The sequence below is a fragment of the Perna viridis genome, chromosome 11 (genome assembly GCF_037379345.1).
Source record: "Perna viridis isolate PV_CMFRI_1.1 ecotype Kerala chromosome 11, ASM3737934v1, whole genome shotgun sequence".
In the NCBI taxonomy this organism is placed as follows: domain Eukaryota; kingdom Metazoa; phylum Mollusca; class Bivalvia; order Mytilida; family Mytilidae; genus Perna; species Perna viridis.
Genome location: NC_142455.1, coordinates 13,563,713 through 13,583,266, shown reverse-complemented (window position 1 = coordinate 13,583,266; position 19,554 = coordinate 13,563,713). Strand labels below are relative to the sequence as shown.

Genomic DNA, 19,554 nt, shown 5'->3' with positions numbered 1-19,554 from the left:
CCGTAAAATTGAAAGAGTCCATCCCAGGATAATCCCCGAGTACCGGTACTAATGTCGTGTTAAGAGACTACAAACAATGATACTATTTCATATGGCCTTTGGAAAAATAATATCTATTTCTGTTCCATTTTACTTTAAAGAACTAAATTAAGTGATAAAACAAATCTTAGTTCCCATCAACAACTTCAACTTTATGGATTTGAAACCATCTCCCTGTGGACTCCTCTTAACCAGATTTACAAAGACATGAAAAAAAGTTTTATGCAGATATTTCTGATGATTTTTGGCAGGTTTTAGATAATAAATCCCCTCTTTTATGATACAATCTTAATATTTCAATAAATGAGATAAATTGAATCTGTCATGGAACTATTCAATTTTGTCATTTCAATTTATATCTGCAAAACTTCTGTTGATGAAAACTTAAGTTTAGTCAACTGTACTAGTTCAGACTATTTCAAGTTTGATGGATTCTTTGTTATGATGATGATGCATTTGTCAGTTCAGTTTAGTAAATGTGTGTTTTCTTCCATAACATTCTTTGTGGTATAAATCATGTGTTTGCATCAAAATAAAAATGTATCAAGGTTAAGGTCGATAATCCCTCTGGGAAATATGAAAAATAGCATCAATTTTGGTTGTCTTGAAAAGTAGAAATGTAAACCCATTGAAGGAGCTTATATAAACTTGTGCAAAGTCGCATGGGGTGCACATTTTTTGGGGGGTACCAGTATATTCAATAATAAGAATAGATCAATCAGGAACTATTGTAAGACAGATATATTTTTTACAAAATTTAGAATTGATATTGTTTAATCTAATGTAATATGAAAGATATTTCAATTTTGGTTCAAGATATGCCATGTTTTTTTGTTTTGAAATTCAGATTTTTTTAAGCTAAGCACTTTAAATAGGGTGAGAATTCAGCACAAGGCATGAAAATGGAAAAAATGCCACATATGCCCATTTTCTTAATGCAGAGATTTCTACAGTTTTATTCACAAGGTGCATAACTTTGGAAATGGGTTTGCATTGAAAGCAAAGGGAGTTTTTTTTAACTGAATTTATTCCTTTGGACAGTGTATGGTTGTATTATGTATGGTTATATGGTTCTACGGTACATGTCAGCCAGTAAAAAATTGGTTGATAACTTACATCAGAACTTGATTTGAAATATGAATTCGGGGTTGTCATGCATTCTACGATCATAGTAGATCTCAGAACAGCTGGTGCTTGATGGCTTTCAAATGGTTTAATAATGAGATTTTGATAGATTGGGTCACTTGCAATGTAACTCAGCCAGCTGGGATTGAAATCTTCATACTGGTAGTTTCTAGTTCTTCATACAAATGATGCATTTTTACTTCCCAGGAAATAGTATAGTCTCATTGATCAACTGTAGTTGTTGCCAATATGTATTTTATTGTAACAAATATTTTTGATTTTCCGTTTTTTTCCAAATCTCTATATGACTAAAAAAAACTTGGGGTTATATAATGACATGAAGTCTTCATCTATGAAGGCAGCATCATTGGTCAGCATCTGTAGATATTTCCGTGTCACACACTAAGTAGAAGTGTTTAGATCTATATGATAATGTACCAGAAAGTGCCATCCTTACAACTAAAGAAGGTTGGGATTGATTAAGGTGGTGAGTAGGGGGGGGGGTGTTACTTGAACTGATAAAAAGTATTTTGGGTCAAAAAGGAGGCAGAAACAATCATTTTCCTGATTGTAAGACAATAACTTAAATAAGAATATACAAATTTCTTTGAAATTGTACTACATGGTGTCACACCACAAAAAGAAGGCTAAGATTGATTTTAGGGTTGTGAATGCAACTGTCAAAAAATAGAGAACAAAAGGGCCATCTTGCTTCTGGTTAAATTCAAACATTGAATCACAATAAGCAGTGTATCAAGCTTGAGTAGTCAAGTGCATCCTTTAATACCTGCACCAAATGTTCAGGGTTGAACTTCTGTGATCACATCAAGCTGCAAGCTGTGAATCATTTTATTTAAAAAACAATAGTTCTGTCATGTGCTGATGCAAAAATATAATAAATGTACCTAATTTTGACTGCATTGTATAGATATATAAATTTCAGGGTCTTCTCCATCTGTGCATTGATGGATCAATCTGCCTGCACATCTGGAGTTATTCAAGTTTTAAAAGTGTGAAGTTGTTTTTTTTTCGGGTGTGCTCACATTTTTTTAGTAAAAAACTGTTGAAGAAAGATTTGAAATTTCAGAAAAATGTTGTTTATGAAATTGCTTAAACAACCTGTCATTTTTATTTTTGCATCATACCACAATAAAAACTTATGTAATAAAATCAATGTCTCTGTACTTAAATTAATGACCAGGACTGGTTTGTTTCATAAAGGATAAGGTACACTTAGGGATGTTTTTGGCCCCCTCTAGGCTGAATTTCAAGACATGGAGGTAGAATGTTACTAATCTGCATTTTTTTAAGGATTTCATGTAGTACAACAACATTACCATATTAGAGTTTTTTAGTTAGTCTTTTTTTTTTTGTCTTTGCCAACGAAGACCCACCAAGTCTTTAGGAATTCTGATAAAATAGGCGAAAGTGCTTCAGAATTTCAAAATATTATATGCGGCTACATTGGTGCAGGCTCTTGTATTTCATCTGGAATGGGTAATTTACTTCCTGGTTTTATATCAGTTATTTTGACCAATGATTATGACTTAAAATGTGCAGTGTAGATACGTTATAAATATAGGCAATTAAACTTAAGGTTTAACACATTTGTTTTGTGGGTAAAACTTTTTTGTGACTCAAACATCAATTTTCCGGAAAATAAGGGGACCAATTTCACCTGCAGTTGTACCTCAACCTTTATATTGTTAAATTTAATACTTCCCTTTTCGTTGGAAATCATTTAAAAAATTTGTGCAAATTTTAGCAAAAATGAGCATATGATAATTTTTAAACCACTTTCCCCCTTTAATAGATTTGCCCTGTGTAACACATTTATAAGACAGAAGCACAAACGGGATAAGGATTGCATATTCTTCCTTCGCATTTTTAGAGCTCTTAGAAATTTTCTGTTTTTCTAATTGATTCACTTTTCATGTTTTCCATATTTTTGCATCACAGCAAGTGCACATGAATGATGTCTTTGTCAGGTTCTTTTCTAATTATTACATGACTTGAAGTACTTGTGTTGTTTTTCAAACTCTAAATCTGTCTTCCTGAAATGCAAATGTAAACTGCAGCTGTAGCATCCCTCTTCTATCAATACCAACAATGGGAGCCATTGATTGTTTTTCTATGTACTGGGCCTTTGATAAGTAAGAAACAAAGTTTGTTAGTAGTAAACCAGTACAAATAATTAAGGATCCAACTACGGTGTTGATTGATAATTCCCCCAGTGTGATATGCACATGCATGTGTATTGATGTTCACCTCCTGTTTATCAAAATTCTCATTAAATTCAACATAAATCTGTCTGTTATAAGTAGGTCCTTTGATGTTGGATAATTCAATTAATTTGCTAATTGGCTTTACAAACAAAACATGGTGTGTAGGCATGGTAGTCTGCATATTTGTTACATTCTCAGCTCTAATAAAACACAACAACAAATAAATGATTTGTAATCATTTCATGGGAGTTATTATGTAAATAACCAAATAAAAAAAAAATCGTCTGAGAATTACATGTATTTGATAGGATGATACAGGTTTTTTTATCAGAGATATAAATTCTGGCCATAATGAGAACATCAGTTTTCATATTTTGGTTTGATATAAAACATACATTGTATCTCCTTTGTAGGAGGTCACTATTGACATCAGAGGCTGAGATTTTTGATAGTTCTCTTTCAAATTTGAATAATTCTTAATTGTATTTATTTATTATTTTTTTGTAACAGTTGCACATTCTGTTCTATTTCACTGATGCATTATACTAGGTTTATACATGGTTTGTTTTGTCAGCTGTTATCTCAGTATGTATGAGGGTCAGGAGGTATCACTCAATTTTAAGGGTGGATATTTTGTCTGTGAAAGTGAGGCTCTTATGGTAAATCTTAGTCAAAATCAAGTTCCTGCTCTTATGGTAAATCTTAGTCAAAATCAAGTTCCTGAAGTTTTGCATGCATTCTCTCTTTTCTAATTTGTCTGTCTGTCTGTATGTATTTATACATAGATGAATCCAAATCTGGCTTTTACCTGACAGGGAAAAGCGAGGTTTGGATTCTTCTTTTTTCATATGTTATGTTGGTTATAGAAGTGTTATGATCTTGTCATGAAACAAGGGGGAGGGGATAGAAAATGGCACTACCCAGGGTAGGCATACACCCTGTCAACAAGCCTTGTATATCAGTATATTTTCACTTTCCTCCTTAAATTAATTGTGTATGAACAGTGCTTATGTTTATGAAATAGAGTGTAAGGAAATCTAATATGAGGCAAGTTGCATGCTTCAATTTAATTTTCCTTATAAAACTACAAATGGGTTAAAAATGACCTAAGACATACTTCAGGCTGATTGATATAGACATGTTTTCATATACTGATATTTTATAGTTTCAGCACCAAGTTGGAAGCCAAAGTCTCGTCCAGCTCACAGAGATTCCATTGTGTCAAAAAATGAAGGTCATGATATAAAATTGACGTGTGGTGTTAATGGTAACCCAAAACCTTCAATTATATGGTATAAAGACGGGAGACTGTTTGATGACAAGAAAAGACCAAAGGTATTAAATTGTCTACATAATGAAAATATTTGTGGTTAATTCAGATAAGTTTGGGTACATATATAATTGTATTTTATACCTTGTTTTACCAAGGTTCTGCTAAATATTGTTTTCATGAACAGCAACCTCTTTGCAGTATTGTGGTAACATGCTTACCTGAGATTTGGGATGCAAAGACTTAAAAATTAGTAGTCACTGCTTCTCCTGCCAATTATGCAGAATATAGGAGAAAGAATGGTTGGCTTAGAGTCAGTGTGATGTGTCTGTGTAGATTGACATGCCATCCTGTAGACTCTTGTTTCTGTAAGCTAGCTAGCACATAAGAAATCTGGCTCAGTGTATCAGACAGTGTTCTCCCCAGGATTTGTATAAACAGAGGTGTAGCATCCAAATCTTGATTGGTAAGGCGGTGGTAACAAACACATAAGGTTAAACTAGATTTAATTGGTTACGGAGTAAAACAGCCTGTTTTTTTTATTTTTTCACAAGAATTTTAGGTACTGCATGATGTACCAATTAAAATTGGTATTACTCCAGCAATACCTAATGTACCAGGCCCTACAAAGCAGGGTCTGTTTGATTGGCTCAGCATGTCAGATTAGTAAAAAGCAGGGTCTGTTTGTTTGATATGACATTCTTATCCTAAATTGCATGAAATACCTGGCATAGGATTCAGTCAATATCATGAAGTGCAATAACATTGGAAAATATACTACAACATAAAATTAAAACCATTAAATATTTTACATTATGAATTAAGAATGATGCTTAGGTTTATGTGCTAAGGGGCATAACTGTGAAAAGTCATGAATAATTAGTGTATACTAAAAGTATTTCTTGGATGATCTTGTGAAGTACAATGCTCACTGATGCTTATAAATGAATTTCTACAGTCGATATGAAATTGTGATTTATTATAGATATTCCAGAAACCAAATTTCTAGCCAAACTATTTTGTATAATTTGATAAATGATAAATTAGATTTTCAGTGTGTTGCTTCAGTCCTTTGTAGTGGTATATCAATAGTAATGAAGTTTTTATGCTGTTCAAAAATAGAATATACATAGCATCATCAGATGTTGATTAAATTAAACTAGATCCTTTAATGTTTATGGTGTAAAATGTGGGAGTATTAATTTCATCATTTACACTATGACTGGATTACAAAAAAATGTTAATAGTCTGTTAACATTTTGATCATATTCGCCAGCGAAGGTTTACTATTCTGTCCATCCTCCCTTCTGCCAAAGGTTAAAGGAAGGGGTACCTGACAGTAACCCTTGACTAGTAAAAATGCTTATTAATGAACTTTTGCCATGGTTGAAATCTTTATGAGTTAATAGGTAATAAAGTATGAAATATTTTGCTTTGTTAATTCAAGTATTGGCTTTGAGGGTAGAAATATGAATATGTCTGTCTGTCTGTGTTTACATGCTATCCTTTTACTGCAAACTATGCTACTTTTTGTTTTATTGTAATTTTTGAAATGTATAATGTACTAGATAACTTGTGAGCAATGTTCACTAACTTGATACCACCACTCCCCCTTTTGATACCACCACCCCCCCACATAATATTACCACTCTCCCACTTGATATCACCACCCCCACTTGATAACATGCACCTTTTGACCTCCATTAAATCAAATCTAAAATAGGAGATGCACACTGGCAATATGTAATGAAGGTTTTGTGAAAGTTTCATTGAATATCATTCAGTGATGTAGAAGGAGTAGCTGATAAGAGATGGGTACTCCTCTGTGTAATGAAGGAATGAGGGATAAACATCCTTATCACTACTCTCCCCTCCCACACACACACACACACATGCTTAAAGTAAGGGGTTTAATGATCATTCTTTTAAGGACATCAGTTCAGATCATACTTGTATTTTTTCATGAATATTTTTTTTTAAATAATGAATATTAAAGTGAAGGTTTGGAGTTGAATTTCTGTTTCATCAACAAAATGTGAATCAGATCAGTTATCTTTCTTGATGCATTTCACATTCCTAGATGTTCAAGTATGATAAATGTATACCATTTATAATCCAGTCTAAGATCTTTGAAAGGTCTATCCGCAAGAAGCTGTAAATGTGTGCTGCAATTTGGTCTGCAACTGCATTATTTACAATCCTTCCCTGTTCAGACATTTTTGGCAACACAGCCAGAGCAGTCCTAAGCTCTAGACAGCATATATCAGACTTTCTATTTCCATGGTTAAGGTTTTGAGTAGTTCTTGAATACAATTTTTTTTAGGCTTAGATCTTCCTGTATACATATAATCAAGAAGAAGAATCAGTTTCTCTTGAAAATTGAAGTAACATGAAAAATATGAAAATGGAGCAGGAAATCTCTTGAGGAGTAAAGTCACTTCCAAATGATTAATAAGGCATGTGTATATTTAATCACTCGATCAAATAAAAGGAAAATGTGACCATTTATTTCTTTCTTTTATTTCAGACAAAATTACATAGGTATTCCCTGATAATGAAGAATGCAACAGAAGCTGACAAGGGAGATTATCAATGTATAGTAACAAATGTTCATGGGAGCCTCAACTTTACATTTTTCGTTTCTGTAATTAGTAAGTATATATTGTATAATACCAAGTTAAACTAGAACAAGTACTGTCTTTAAAAAATAAGCCAATGCAGTAAAATTTGTTCTTTTTACTTATAATTTTCTACATTACATTCAGGAAATAACACGTCACACAATTTTGATTTTCGATACAGATTTTTTTAACCCAACTAAGTTATCAGTTTTTGGCCAATCGGAAAACAGAAATGTGATCAGGTGACTTGCATTTCCATGGAAGAGCGTCTTTAAGGTCAAAGGGTAAAAAGCCAAGCTGTACCGACTGTGTTGTAAAAACTGCAAGCATTGCTTACTTACTTGATACCATCTCTGCTCATTAACTTGACCCCACTACCCAGTTTGATAACAAATGCACCTTTTGTCCTCAAAATTGATTTGGTTCAAAATCTAAAATAGGACGTAGTGCTCGCCTTAGCCACTAGCCTGAAGCTCGGGGCTATTAAAAATTGATTTGGACTAGTGAAATGATGTTTACATTTCTTGCTTTGGGTTAGTTGAATCCTATACAGTCCTCTATTATTCAGGCTAGTCATTGAGACTTTTGAAGGAGAGGAGGTGAATAATTGTCTCTATTTATAATTTTAGGAGTCTTAGATTTTAGGACTCTTAAAAGCGATACGCTTTTGCTTTAAAAGCGGTTTTATTTTTTGACCAATTTGAAAATCATTCAAAATTAACTTTTACATATTATAATTTTAAAAAAAAATTAATTTTAATTGGCAGTTCAAAGTTTGGTCCTTTATGTACAAGTTTTAAAAAAAAAATCTTAATTAAATGGACCAGCCAAGATTTATCTCCATTTTATGTACTGTAATTTTTATTTCAGAACTAAATTTTGAGCCATTCTAGTTTTGTCTCCCTTGTATTCAACAGTTATTTATTTTGTTATTTTTAGAACTAAACTGGCCACTGGAAGTAGAAGGACCAAAAAACCAAACTGTTAAGGAAGGTGATGATGCTATTTTTACATGCCGACCTCTGAATGACCCTAAAGCCACAAAAAAGTGGGTTAAAACGAATACAACAGGAGGAATAACCAATGACGTTAGGACATCAGGTGTAAGTAACTGGTACAAAGAATTTCTCAGCCATTTCTGCTAACACGAAAAGATAACCTTGGATGCAGTAAGAAGAATATCTGCTTTAAGTAGCTGTCTTTTTAAGAATCATACAAAATCTGAAAAATGCGATACACCCCAAAAAAGGCTACATATTTTTATTTTTGTAATTAAGTTGTTTTATGAGTGTATACTATGGAATGTGTAATTATTCATTCAAATCTGCCTGCTGTTAGGAGATAATCCACATTGAAAATCCAGTAGATTCTATTGTATTTGAGTGCCATTTACAGAGTTATCTCCCTTAATATTGAAATATACAGTGCATTCTATATAATTTTTATCTCCTAAGAGCACGGGTTATATAAAAAACCACAAGTTAATTTCTGTTTACTATGACATTTCAAACAAAATATCAAAAATAAAAAATATGTAGGCTTTTTACCTATGAATCACATTTTGCATGATCCTTAGCTGGAGTGCTACTTAAACATTTGTTGGTTTAATTTGTAGCAATACACTGATCAAAGTAGTTTCATATTAAGATATACAATTGTCCACCCAATATGGTACAATGATTAAAGAATGCTTTGAAGGAATTAATAGGTTTCTGAGTAAGGAGACTTTTGAAGAATGAAAGAGGGGGACAGTTGATTTGTATACTTGATTCAGTCATGGTGAAGACATTTTTTATCTCCTGCTTCAGCTTAACATAAGGACTTGCAGTGGTTGGGAAGGCAATTTTGAGTAGGGTTCCATATTCATGATTTTTCCAAAAATATTTACAATCTAAAGGGGCCATTTGTTTAGAACCATGTAGTTTTCTTTTAGATGAAGAGGCCAACTCCAGCCTGATGGCCCATGACCACTTGCCCTCCCAACACCTGGACTTAGCAATTGACACTAGGCTTCTGTTTTCAGTGCTTCTTTTCAGGACAAATTTGAGAAATTCTCAACAGACTTCATGTCTGAAGAAAAAAATTTGCAGATATGAACATGATGAAGACCAAAGAGATTGGGTTCTTATTCCTTTTTTATGTTGCTAATAGTGTTAGCGACTTCTTGCACTCGTAATTTCTGCATTTAATATTTTCATATGATTTGCATAAATTTGTAGTTAGATGCCACATAATCCTGCAGATCTTCACCGTGTTCACTGCCACAGCGTTAAAGTTCTAGCTTCATTCGAGATAAAAATGTACATCTTAAATATCGTACATGTGTGTTCTATGTGTGTTTCTTGCTTGTATGAGAATGGGAAGTTTACCTGAAATGATCGGTTAGCTTTGAAATTACCCAGTTTCCGATTCAGGCAGTGTGGCTAGTTACAAGACTATATAGGTCATTTACATTAGCATTCCCAGTTACTTATGAATATTTATTGCCAGCTGCTTAATCTGGTTACTAAACTGGTTCCCTGGTCAATATCATAAGTGATCCAGAGATTGCTACAAAGTACATTTTTTAAAACATATCATACGCATGTCTATGCATGTTTTTTTTTTTTGCTTGTATTAGAATGGGAAGTTTACATTAAAAGATAAACTGATCGGTTGGCATTGAATTTATGTAATTTTACGAAGTCTCCGATTCAAACACAGGTTTTTGTTACAATTAATTATTATATAAAGGTTATTTATATTATCAGGACACTGATATCTATATATAGCCATTTGGGTCATAACGGTTACGAAAGAGTATACAATAATATCAAGGGAACCAAGATTTTAGCAGAAGTCACCCGAATTTAGAGCATATCGCATTTGTACCATTTCGGTTGTTTAAAGTATGCCAAAATCAGTGACAGTGAATATTTGACTATTAGTGACTTTGAAGACTTCATCCTTTGATTAAACAAAGTATCTCTTTTATCTTTTTCAGATTCTAGGAGATAAAGAGATGTTGGTAATTAGAAATGTAACAACTAAGGATGCTGGTCACTATGCTTGTTTTGTGGGGAATTACTTTGGACTGAAACAAGTGGAAGCCTGGCTAACTGTTATTCCAAAGACAACAACTACAACAACAACTACAACTACCACAACAACAACAACAACACCAACCACAACTACAACAACAACTACGACTACTACTACCCCAACAACAACAACAAGAACAACGACAACGACACCACCACCAGTTGTCATGACAAAAATACCATTCTGGCCAGAACCAACACCATCTGAATGGGGTGATGATTTTGATGAAATGGAAAGACAGAGGAAAAAAGATCGGAAGAAGAAGAAGAAGGACAAAAAGAAGAAGAAAAAGAAGGATAAGAAGAAGAAAAAGAAAAAGAACAAGAATAAGAACAGAGATGAAGAGAGTACTTTTGGGAACAGAAACTTCTTTAGTAAGTTCATAAAAACTAAGACACTTACTTGTCTGGTTTCATTAGAATATCACTAGTTCAAATATTTGAGGAAATCCTCAATTAAAGATTTTTTATGAAACCCAGACCAGGCCTGGGTTACATAAAAAAAACCTCAAGGTGAGAGTTTCTTCAAATCCTGAGTGTTTCCTCAAATTTACAATTTCACGTGATTTGATTGGTCTAAATTTGAGTTGATGAATAATTTGAGAAAAATCTCTATTTGAGATGTTTTATGAAACCCAGGTCAGGACATATTGTTTTTACCATTGTCTGACCTCCATGCATTAATTAAATCATCGGTAAAGAATCTGATTTTTATACTTTTTTAAAAGACCAAAATTCTACACAGGGGTCAGGGGTCATATTCCCTATTTCCAAATCTTGAACACCTCTGCCACACTCAGTCAATTTTTGCTGCCAATTTTCAGAAAATGGAGCCAACATGAATGCCAAAAAAAAAAATAAATAAATAAAAGATTTTTTTTTTTGAAGTATAACCACTGATGAGTTATCTTTATCAATTCATCAGAATGACAACATTTATGACATACATGCACCCAAGATTCACTCTTGATTCATGTATCAAGCAGGTTTTTAGCTCTAATGTTAGCCTGGATCTAAAACCATTAGTCACTTTTCATATGCAGAATTATAAAGTAACATCATAATTACAGGTATATGGTACTGCCCCAGAAATAGATTCAACAGGTGATAGACTTTTAATCAAGGGTAGACCAACTCTGTTCTCCAAAGTTAACTTTGTTGTTTGCTGTAAATGCCCATATCACTGTTTTTGTTGTTGTTTCTTTTAGATCCAAATGTAATTGAGACTGAGGTGGACACAATTCCTCCTGATCCATGGTACCGACCTGACAGAATTGACCCTGACCAAAATATGTGGGATAACAATCCCTCATATGGACAAGACAATTTAGTACCAGAAGAAAAGCCTGGGGTAATGACAAATGATGATATTGACAACACCATGGTTGATTTACCGGATAGTCTGGCATCCGATGAAAAGAAAAAGGAAACGTCTGAAAACAAAGATATTGATGTTTGGACTATTTATATAATTGTTGGCTCAGTCGCAGGAGGTGTTTTGTTGATAGGTGTTGTTGCTATCATCGTAGCTCTGTGTTGTAACAGATATGAGGATGAGGGATATAAGCACACTAATGTTTGACTATAGGCGAGATTTCCATGGTAGAGGACAGTTCCTCCATGAAGACCATGGGTAACCATGGAAATTGAAGACTAAAATATTTAAAGTAGAAGACTATTTATAGTAACAATTATTTCAGGAATTATGGGATGGACCAGTTACAAATGTGCAATAACTGCATGTATATTTTTCATAGACACTTACAAGAGTGCATGAAACTTTCTTGGTGCATAATTTTTAAAGGCTTGTACAGAAAAAATATTTATGGTGAATATTATTTTCTGTTTCAAGAAATCTTCATCATACAGACTTTGTTTGGATTCAAATTTCTGAAACGGAAATATGTCTGGTTTAAGGAGGTAGACCTTGGGTAAGGGACATAACTTCTGAAATCAGTGATATGTTTGTATTATATTCCTTTTCACCAAAGCCTCTCAATCTTTTATTTGAAGCAGAATAAAATGAATCAAGGTTAATTAGGTGTTTACATAAGATTGATGTAAAATGCTTAATACAAACGTTCCAGTGATTTTTAAGAGTTGTGTCCCTTAAGCTAGGTCTACCTCCTTAAGTATTGCAATGTGTCATGAGATATTTAAAGTGTATTTTTACATGTAGATGCATAAACAGATGACATGATATGATGGTTTATATTTTAACTGTTTTGTGTGTCACGTTTAGGGCTGTTGCCATGGTATTTCAATTATATGTGTTACTATAGATACTGTTGTAAACAAACCTAGCACATGATCTGTATTAATGCTGTGCTGTATTGATAGATTGATAGAAAGTAAAAGATGATATTTATCATGTCACAAATATTTTTTTTTATTGAAAGGTAGTTTTGAATGACAAGCAAATTGAACAAAATGGCTGATTAAGATTTATGAAGCAGCTTATGTTTTTATGGCTTAAAAGTACAGGTTCATGTAGAGTCCTATAAAAAAAATAAAATAAAAAAAAGGTGACAATTTGATAATTTTGTTAACAAAATCTTTCAGAAAGCCACATTTTTTTTTTATAAATATAGGGAAGAAATCAAAATACTTGAAAGAGTTTAGTTGAATTCTATCAAAAAAAAAATTCCATGATTTTTTTCACTACAGATTTTAAAATCATTTTTTTCCAACCTCTTTCTTTACTTTCATGAAGAGAATGAACATACTGGATGCATTAATAACATGCATTAGAAAGTTTGAAGAAATTATGGACTTATCTTCATTTCAATGTTTTAAGTAGACCTGTCTTTCAATTGGTTGACAAACATTTTAGGGCTGTCTCATACATAATTTATTCAAGTGCTGTCATTTTTTGATGTCATATTATTTTATCTTGCATTTAATGTTCTTGAAGATTATATTGATATTTTTAAAGAGGCTGATCTAGATTAAGGGACATAACTCCTGAAATTAGTGCTATGTTTGTATCATATTTATTTTCATCAAAGCCTGTCAAGCATTCATTTGAAACAAAATGAAATCAATCTAAGTTACTTAGATGCTTAAATGATATTTATGTAAAATGGTTTACACAAACATAACATATTAGTTATGCCCCTTGATCTCGGTCAAACTTCTTCAAATGTATTAAAATTCTGATAGAAAAATTTCAGTTTGTCACTGTACATCAACACTGATTGAACACCATTTATGTAATATTTGAAAAAAAAGGGGGGAATCAGGTGGGATGTGAAGGTTTCTCATTATGCTGGAAAATTTTGGTTTACTTTAAGAAATGATTCATACATGTATTTTTTCATGTCTAATTTGTTATTAAAAGTGCAATATCTGTTTACCTTTCAAAGACATGCATTATATTTCCCTTTATGACCAAGAATGTACTTTTCAAAATAGAGTTCCCTGCATAGATCAAAACTGATAATTTTTTTTGCAACTTGATGCAACTGAATTATGTGCTAATGATTAACAAGATGGAATTCATGTGTGAATTGTTCCGATTATAGGGTGATAACCATGATTATCTTGGTCTTTTTTGTAAGTATTACATTTTTAGAACTGTACATAGTTTTCTACTATTTTTTTTTATAACTGTGGCTGTAGTGATGGCACATGACCTCTTACATGTTCATTTACAGCGTGTAATGTATTAACTTCAGGGAACAGAATATTTCTTCGCTTGAATGACTAACTATGAACTGATGAAATATTTTAGGTCGTTAACTTAACAATTTTCAAAGGTGATTTGAACTTTATCACTTGAGTTATTAGTACTATTTACCAAGTCATATTCAACTACCAGTATAACTAACTATAGGTTACATTAATAGTAAATACCTATGAAATAATAGGCAGTTTAAATCTCTTTGTTAATTTTAACAGTTAAGTAGATGAGGCAGGACATCAGGTAATTGTCATTCAATCATGGGAAAACCCTCTCTATTCCCTGAAATTAACTATTTTACCTGCTATAAATGTATGGCAAAACGATGTACAATTTTATGCCTCTGATTTTATGCCCCTCGAGCAAGAGTAATTATTCTTTTTCTAAATAAATATTACCTATAATATATTATTTAAGAATACACAACTTAAGATTGAGAACTACATTTTCACTCTATATAATACATTATTCACATCTTTAAAAATGTGTTACTTTAAATTATGGCAGTAAAACTCTGTGGTCATCAAATCCTCAGATTTTACCTGCACCTACACTTTTTTCTGTCTGTCTGTAGTAGCAAAATTGTTACTTGATCAGAAAGTAAAAGTAATTTTTCATTAGATTTTGACTATTACCGAACAACATTCACATTTTGTATTTTTTTGATAGATAATACTTTTGACATGTTTGCAAATAATTAGGGCCTCATTACGATAAAATCTTTCATTTTTCTGCTCAAGCTGTTAAAACTCATGATGCCATGCCAGGGTTTGACACTAACTATATGTCTTTAGTTATTAACAGGACTACTTCAGAGGTAAAACTAGTAGTACCCAGATGGTTATGGCAGTTCTCTTTTTAGATCTTATGAAAAATAAGCCAAAATTTAGATAGTCCATAGGACTACCATGAAAAATTTTCAAGTAGTCCTCTCCAAAATTAGGGTGGCACAGGACTACTGGACTATTGTTAGTGTCAATCCTGCATGCATGGAAACATTACATGCTCCATCATTACACAAGCTAAATATGTTGGTATGATTTTCACCTGAGTTGAGTACACACATTTTGTGACAGAGTTCACATTATCTACTGTAAATGTATTAATTTTTTGCGGTGTACTAATTTTTGCTATTTTCGTGGTGTACAAAAAAGTGAGAAAAACAGTCCCAGGGAAATTGTTTTTTAACACTATATAACGCTTGTCATTTTTTGATACTGCGAAAATTGATACCTGTGAATATGTTCACTTGACAGAATTCACGAAAAATAACAAACGCGAAAATTAATACAGTATTTTGCCTGTTTATTAGTGTTTGCCATTTGATAAAAGGGGTAAAATTCAGTTTAAGCCGAAAAATTTTATATGCGTATTTTTGCTAGAAAGCGTTAATTTATGCACAGTTTAATAATCTAGTCTTAAATTTAACTGCCATTTTGGTCAACTACAATTATTTACTTGCTATTTAGACTGGTGTTAGCCAAGGTAGTTCAGAAGAACAAGTAAATAGTTTTGTGAGGCCTTATTTGATTTTGAAATCCAGCTTTGATAATGCCATTACGGGATTAATGTACCTGGTTCTGAACTTGATAATATATTTTAGTTTTGACTTGTAAGTCATTGTGTATTTATTGATTGTTTGGAACTGGAGTAAAATATTTGAAAAAAAAACTATAAATTCAGAAATTATTGTGCAAAAATCTTAGATTTTACATTTATTAACACCAAATTTGAAATATTACTACAGGGTGATTTTGGACTGTTGAAAAAAAAAACATATATCTCAAAATTTTAAGTCCTATTTTGAACTACATTTCAAAAATTATGGCAGCATTCAATAATGTTAGATTAAAGATTTAAATATATTATTCTGAATCATTTTATAAAAGATGACAATAATGTCTATATGATTGACACCAACCAAATCTTACCTTGTATTTTTCCTTGTAGTGGCTTTCTTTAATTTTCTCTCCACCGAAGCTAATTAATTCAGGGACATTTAGGTAATACTCAATGTTGTTGTTTTTTTTGTTGTGATTTGTTTATTTATGGGTGTGACTATATATTATATATTTACTTTATAGAAGTAAGTACGGTACCTTTGAATTTTATGATAAGGTTTTTATTTTGAAATATTTTTATTGCAATTTTGTGCTATCCTTACATACAAATGCTTGATTTAATTTAATGAAAGTATAAAAGATCATAAACCAATTTTAGAATCAAGACAATATTTCATGCATAATGCTTTTCAAAGTTGTTAGGATTAACACTGAGATTTGCCTAAACTGAACCTCTTTATGACTTAGAAATGTGTTCTGTTTATACACATTAATGTTCTGTTATTAACACAAAAAAAGTATAGAAGTTGATATGAAGGGACTTCAGATGATGTTTGGTTTAACCAGGTTACTGGTATATCCAGGGTTAACTTAAGACAGGTTTCACTGTATGACAATTGTTAGTTTCAGTAGTCAATTTGACAAAAAATCATAGGTGCAGAATTAGTCTGAGTTATAACATCACAATAGGTCAAAATATTGTGACGTCATAACTTATGACTAATTTTACACTAATGGTCTTTTGTGAAAAGGACTGCAGCTCTGAAGCCTAAAATTAGAAACTAGTTATAGAAAAAGTTTAAAAGTTAAAAAAAACTCCGTTGCTTTAAAAGAAGAAAATCGAAATTTTGTAGTTGAGACCAGTACATGTAGCACTTAATATTTAGAAATATACATGTAAATGATGTATTCCTGTATTGTGACAATCAATATTTTTCAGTGTATATACAAGTAGATCTGCATGATGCTTTTATGTCTTCATTTTCATGTAGTTACCTGTAAATGTGCATCTACATCCATGTTAATTTATAAATATATGCAAATGTGCATTAACATGTGTATACATGTACAGATACATGTTAATTTGCATTCACAGGTGTTCACATGTATAGATACATGTAAATGTGCATTCACATGTGTGTATATATATAATAAATACATGTAACTGTGCATTCACAGGTGTGTTTATGTTATAGATTTATGTTAATATGCATAACATGTATGCATGACTCCTCAAATACCTCACTCAATGGAGTTACTTTTGCTTTGTAGAAAAGATCTTTTAGCATATTACTTTTTCCATCAATTGCAGTATTTTTAATTTTCAAGTTTTTATTGAATTTAAACTTTTTATGCTTTAATACTACACAATTTCATAGCAGATATATAAGTGAATGCTTCAACTTTGAGAAACTAAGTACTTGTAGTTTTTCATTAGTTTTCTGTGTATTTTTGTTTTTTGCATTAGCAGTTGTACTGCTATTTCTATACATGTAGTAATATTTACGATTTTGTAGAAAAATCTTGCCAAGTTTATGACTAGAACTGAAGGAATTTAAGCTTAGTTTCTCTTAAACATTTTGATTAATCTCTTTTTATCATGCCATAATTACAACAAATAGTTCTTGTATTTTGCATTTTGATTTCAATTTTTTAATATTTCTTTAATTTTCTGCAATTCTCTCTACAGAGTGATTAAAGAACAAAGATTATCTTAGAAGTATAAAAAATAAAATTATATTTTTTTTTAAATAGAAAACCAGCATCTAACTATCTTTCTATTTGACTAGTGGATTATCATATTTCTTCAGACACAAAGTTTAAATACATATTTAAATATCCCTCCTATATTTCCTAGCTGTCTTTCCTTCAGTTCTTGTCTATGTTAACATCTTTGTAGTCTTCCTCATGTATTATTCATTGACCTTATGGTTGTACAAGATTTATATAAATAAACTTTCATTAAAAATTGACCTATGTTTTCAATTTTCAACAGGATTTTCTGAAGGAAGAATTTGTTGTATGGTGGGCCTTCAGGGTGGCTGCCAAACATTGTACTCCATCAACTTGAAAAGTATTTGGCAGATTCTTTTCAAATTTGGATATATTGTTTCATTTGACACAAGAATTGCCAAGTTTGATTATTACAAATATTGCTTTTTTGGGGGTTTTGATCCTTTAGGATCAAATTACCTTATGTCACCGGTTCATGCCTGGAACTTTCCTACTGTTTCTTAGCACTACACAAAAATATAGTCCAAATGTAATTCCTTTTATATCATTCAATAAACCTATTTTTAACCTGTAAATATGTTTCTGGCAATATATTCAATTATTTCTGCAGATAAAATGAAGATCTAGTATTCAAATGAATTGAAGATTTGAGGGACTCCTTTTCGGTCTTGAAAGATGTTTAGTAATAAATAAACATTTAGGGAATGGAGTTATGGTGTATCCATCAGCACCATGAAAACTGATTTATTCAACGGGTCATAGTTTTCCTTTCCTCGTTTGTCTACCCCGGACTTGACTTTTTATGAGCAACTTGGCGGGTGTTTCTAGAAAAGCAGAGGATGCTTACCCTACCGGTGCACCTGGTCCATGCTCCCAGTTTTCTTTACTTTCCAGCTGAAAGCTAGGTCTTGTGCCGGTTGTTCCCATTTTCATTTTTTAATCTATAAGTTATTATATTCATTTGGGGACTCAATTGGAAATAAGCCTTTTGAGCTTTCCAACTTCGGGTCCAAAACATTTTAGTACAACCTTGTTTCATGCAGGACCATTTTCTCATTCTGTGATGTTATATCTTCGATATAGGATATAAGTTCTGCTTATATTTATATGACATGTGCATTTGAGAATTATTTAAAAAAAATACGGACAGTATCACATATTCTACAATCAACGTGTACATTGCATCTGCTGTACATATACAAATGTATATGTGTTTGTATCCATCTGCACCATGAAAACTGATTTATTCAATGGGTCATAGTTTTCCTTTCCTCGTTTGTCTACCCCGGACTTGACTTTTTATGAGCAACTCGGCGGGTGTTTCTAGAAAAGCAGAGGACGCTTACCGTACCGGTGCACCTGGTCCATGCTGGCACGAGACCGCAATTAATTTTCAAGTGCATTTCAATATACACATTTGAGCAGATTAAAAAAATTCCACCGGCGCAAACTGAATAAAACTTCTCTGGCCTAAAGATATGTACAAACAGGATTTTATATGTAAATTGTAAAAAAATTTACCATCATTTTCTGAAATTAATACATATAATTCGGAGATGGGGTAAACATGACAAATGAACTGAGTTAAAAGTCCTAAATTTTAACCTTCTTCCACTGAACCAAATCACAACTTTTAGTCAGAATTGATTAATGAAAAAAAATCCCATGTAATTTTAACCTATTTTCTACCAATTAGAGGCAAAACTTCAGCAAATAAGTTTCCGGTAAAAATATGAAAAAATGTGGAAGGTACCTACTACCAAAGTTGGAACTATATTCGTATACAACAAAAACTAAGGGGAATTAATTGTGTTCTCGTACCTGCTCCCAGTTTTTAGTGGAGTCCGAGTTGCTCATTTGCTTTTGTTATTTTGTATGTATGATTTTAGTTACTTTATGTTCTTTGTTGTGTATGTCTGTTTTTCATGTCTGGTCTT

The 19,554-nt window shown here is 32.1% G+C and overlaps 1 protein-coding gene across 1 annotated transcript in view; it reads left to right on the top strand.

Moving 5' to 3' along the window:
* Positions 1 to 17,856, top strand: part of LOC148603062 (uncharacterized) — a 35,052-nt gene extending 17,196 nt beyond the window's left edge. The window contains exons 4-8 of the mRNA XM_088553499.1: positions 4,555 to 4,724; positions 7,187 to 7,310; positions 8,220 to 8,383; positions 10,264 to 10,735; positions 11,569 to 17,856. Coding sequence (XP_088409625.1) covers positions 4,555 to 4,724; positions 7,187 to 7,310; positions 8,220 to 8,383; positions 10,264 to 10,735; positions 11,569 to 11,942 — 1,304 coding nt within the window. The 3' untranslated portion in view covers positions 11,943 to 17,856. The remainder of the gene's footprint in view (positions 1 to 4,554; positions 4,725 to 7,186; positions 7,311 to 8,219; positions 8,384 to 10,263; positions 10,736 to 11,568) is intronic.
* Positions 17,857 to 19,554: the final 1,698 nt, after the last annotated feature.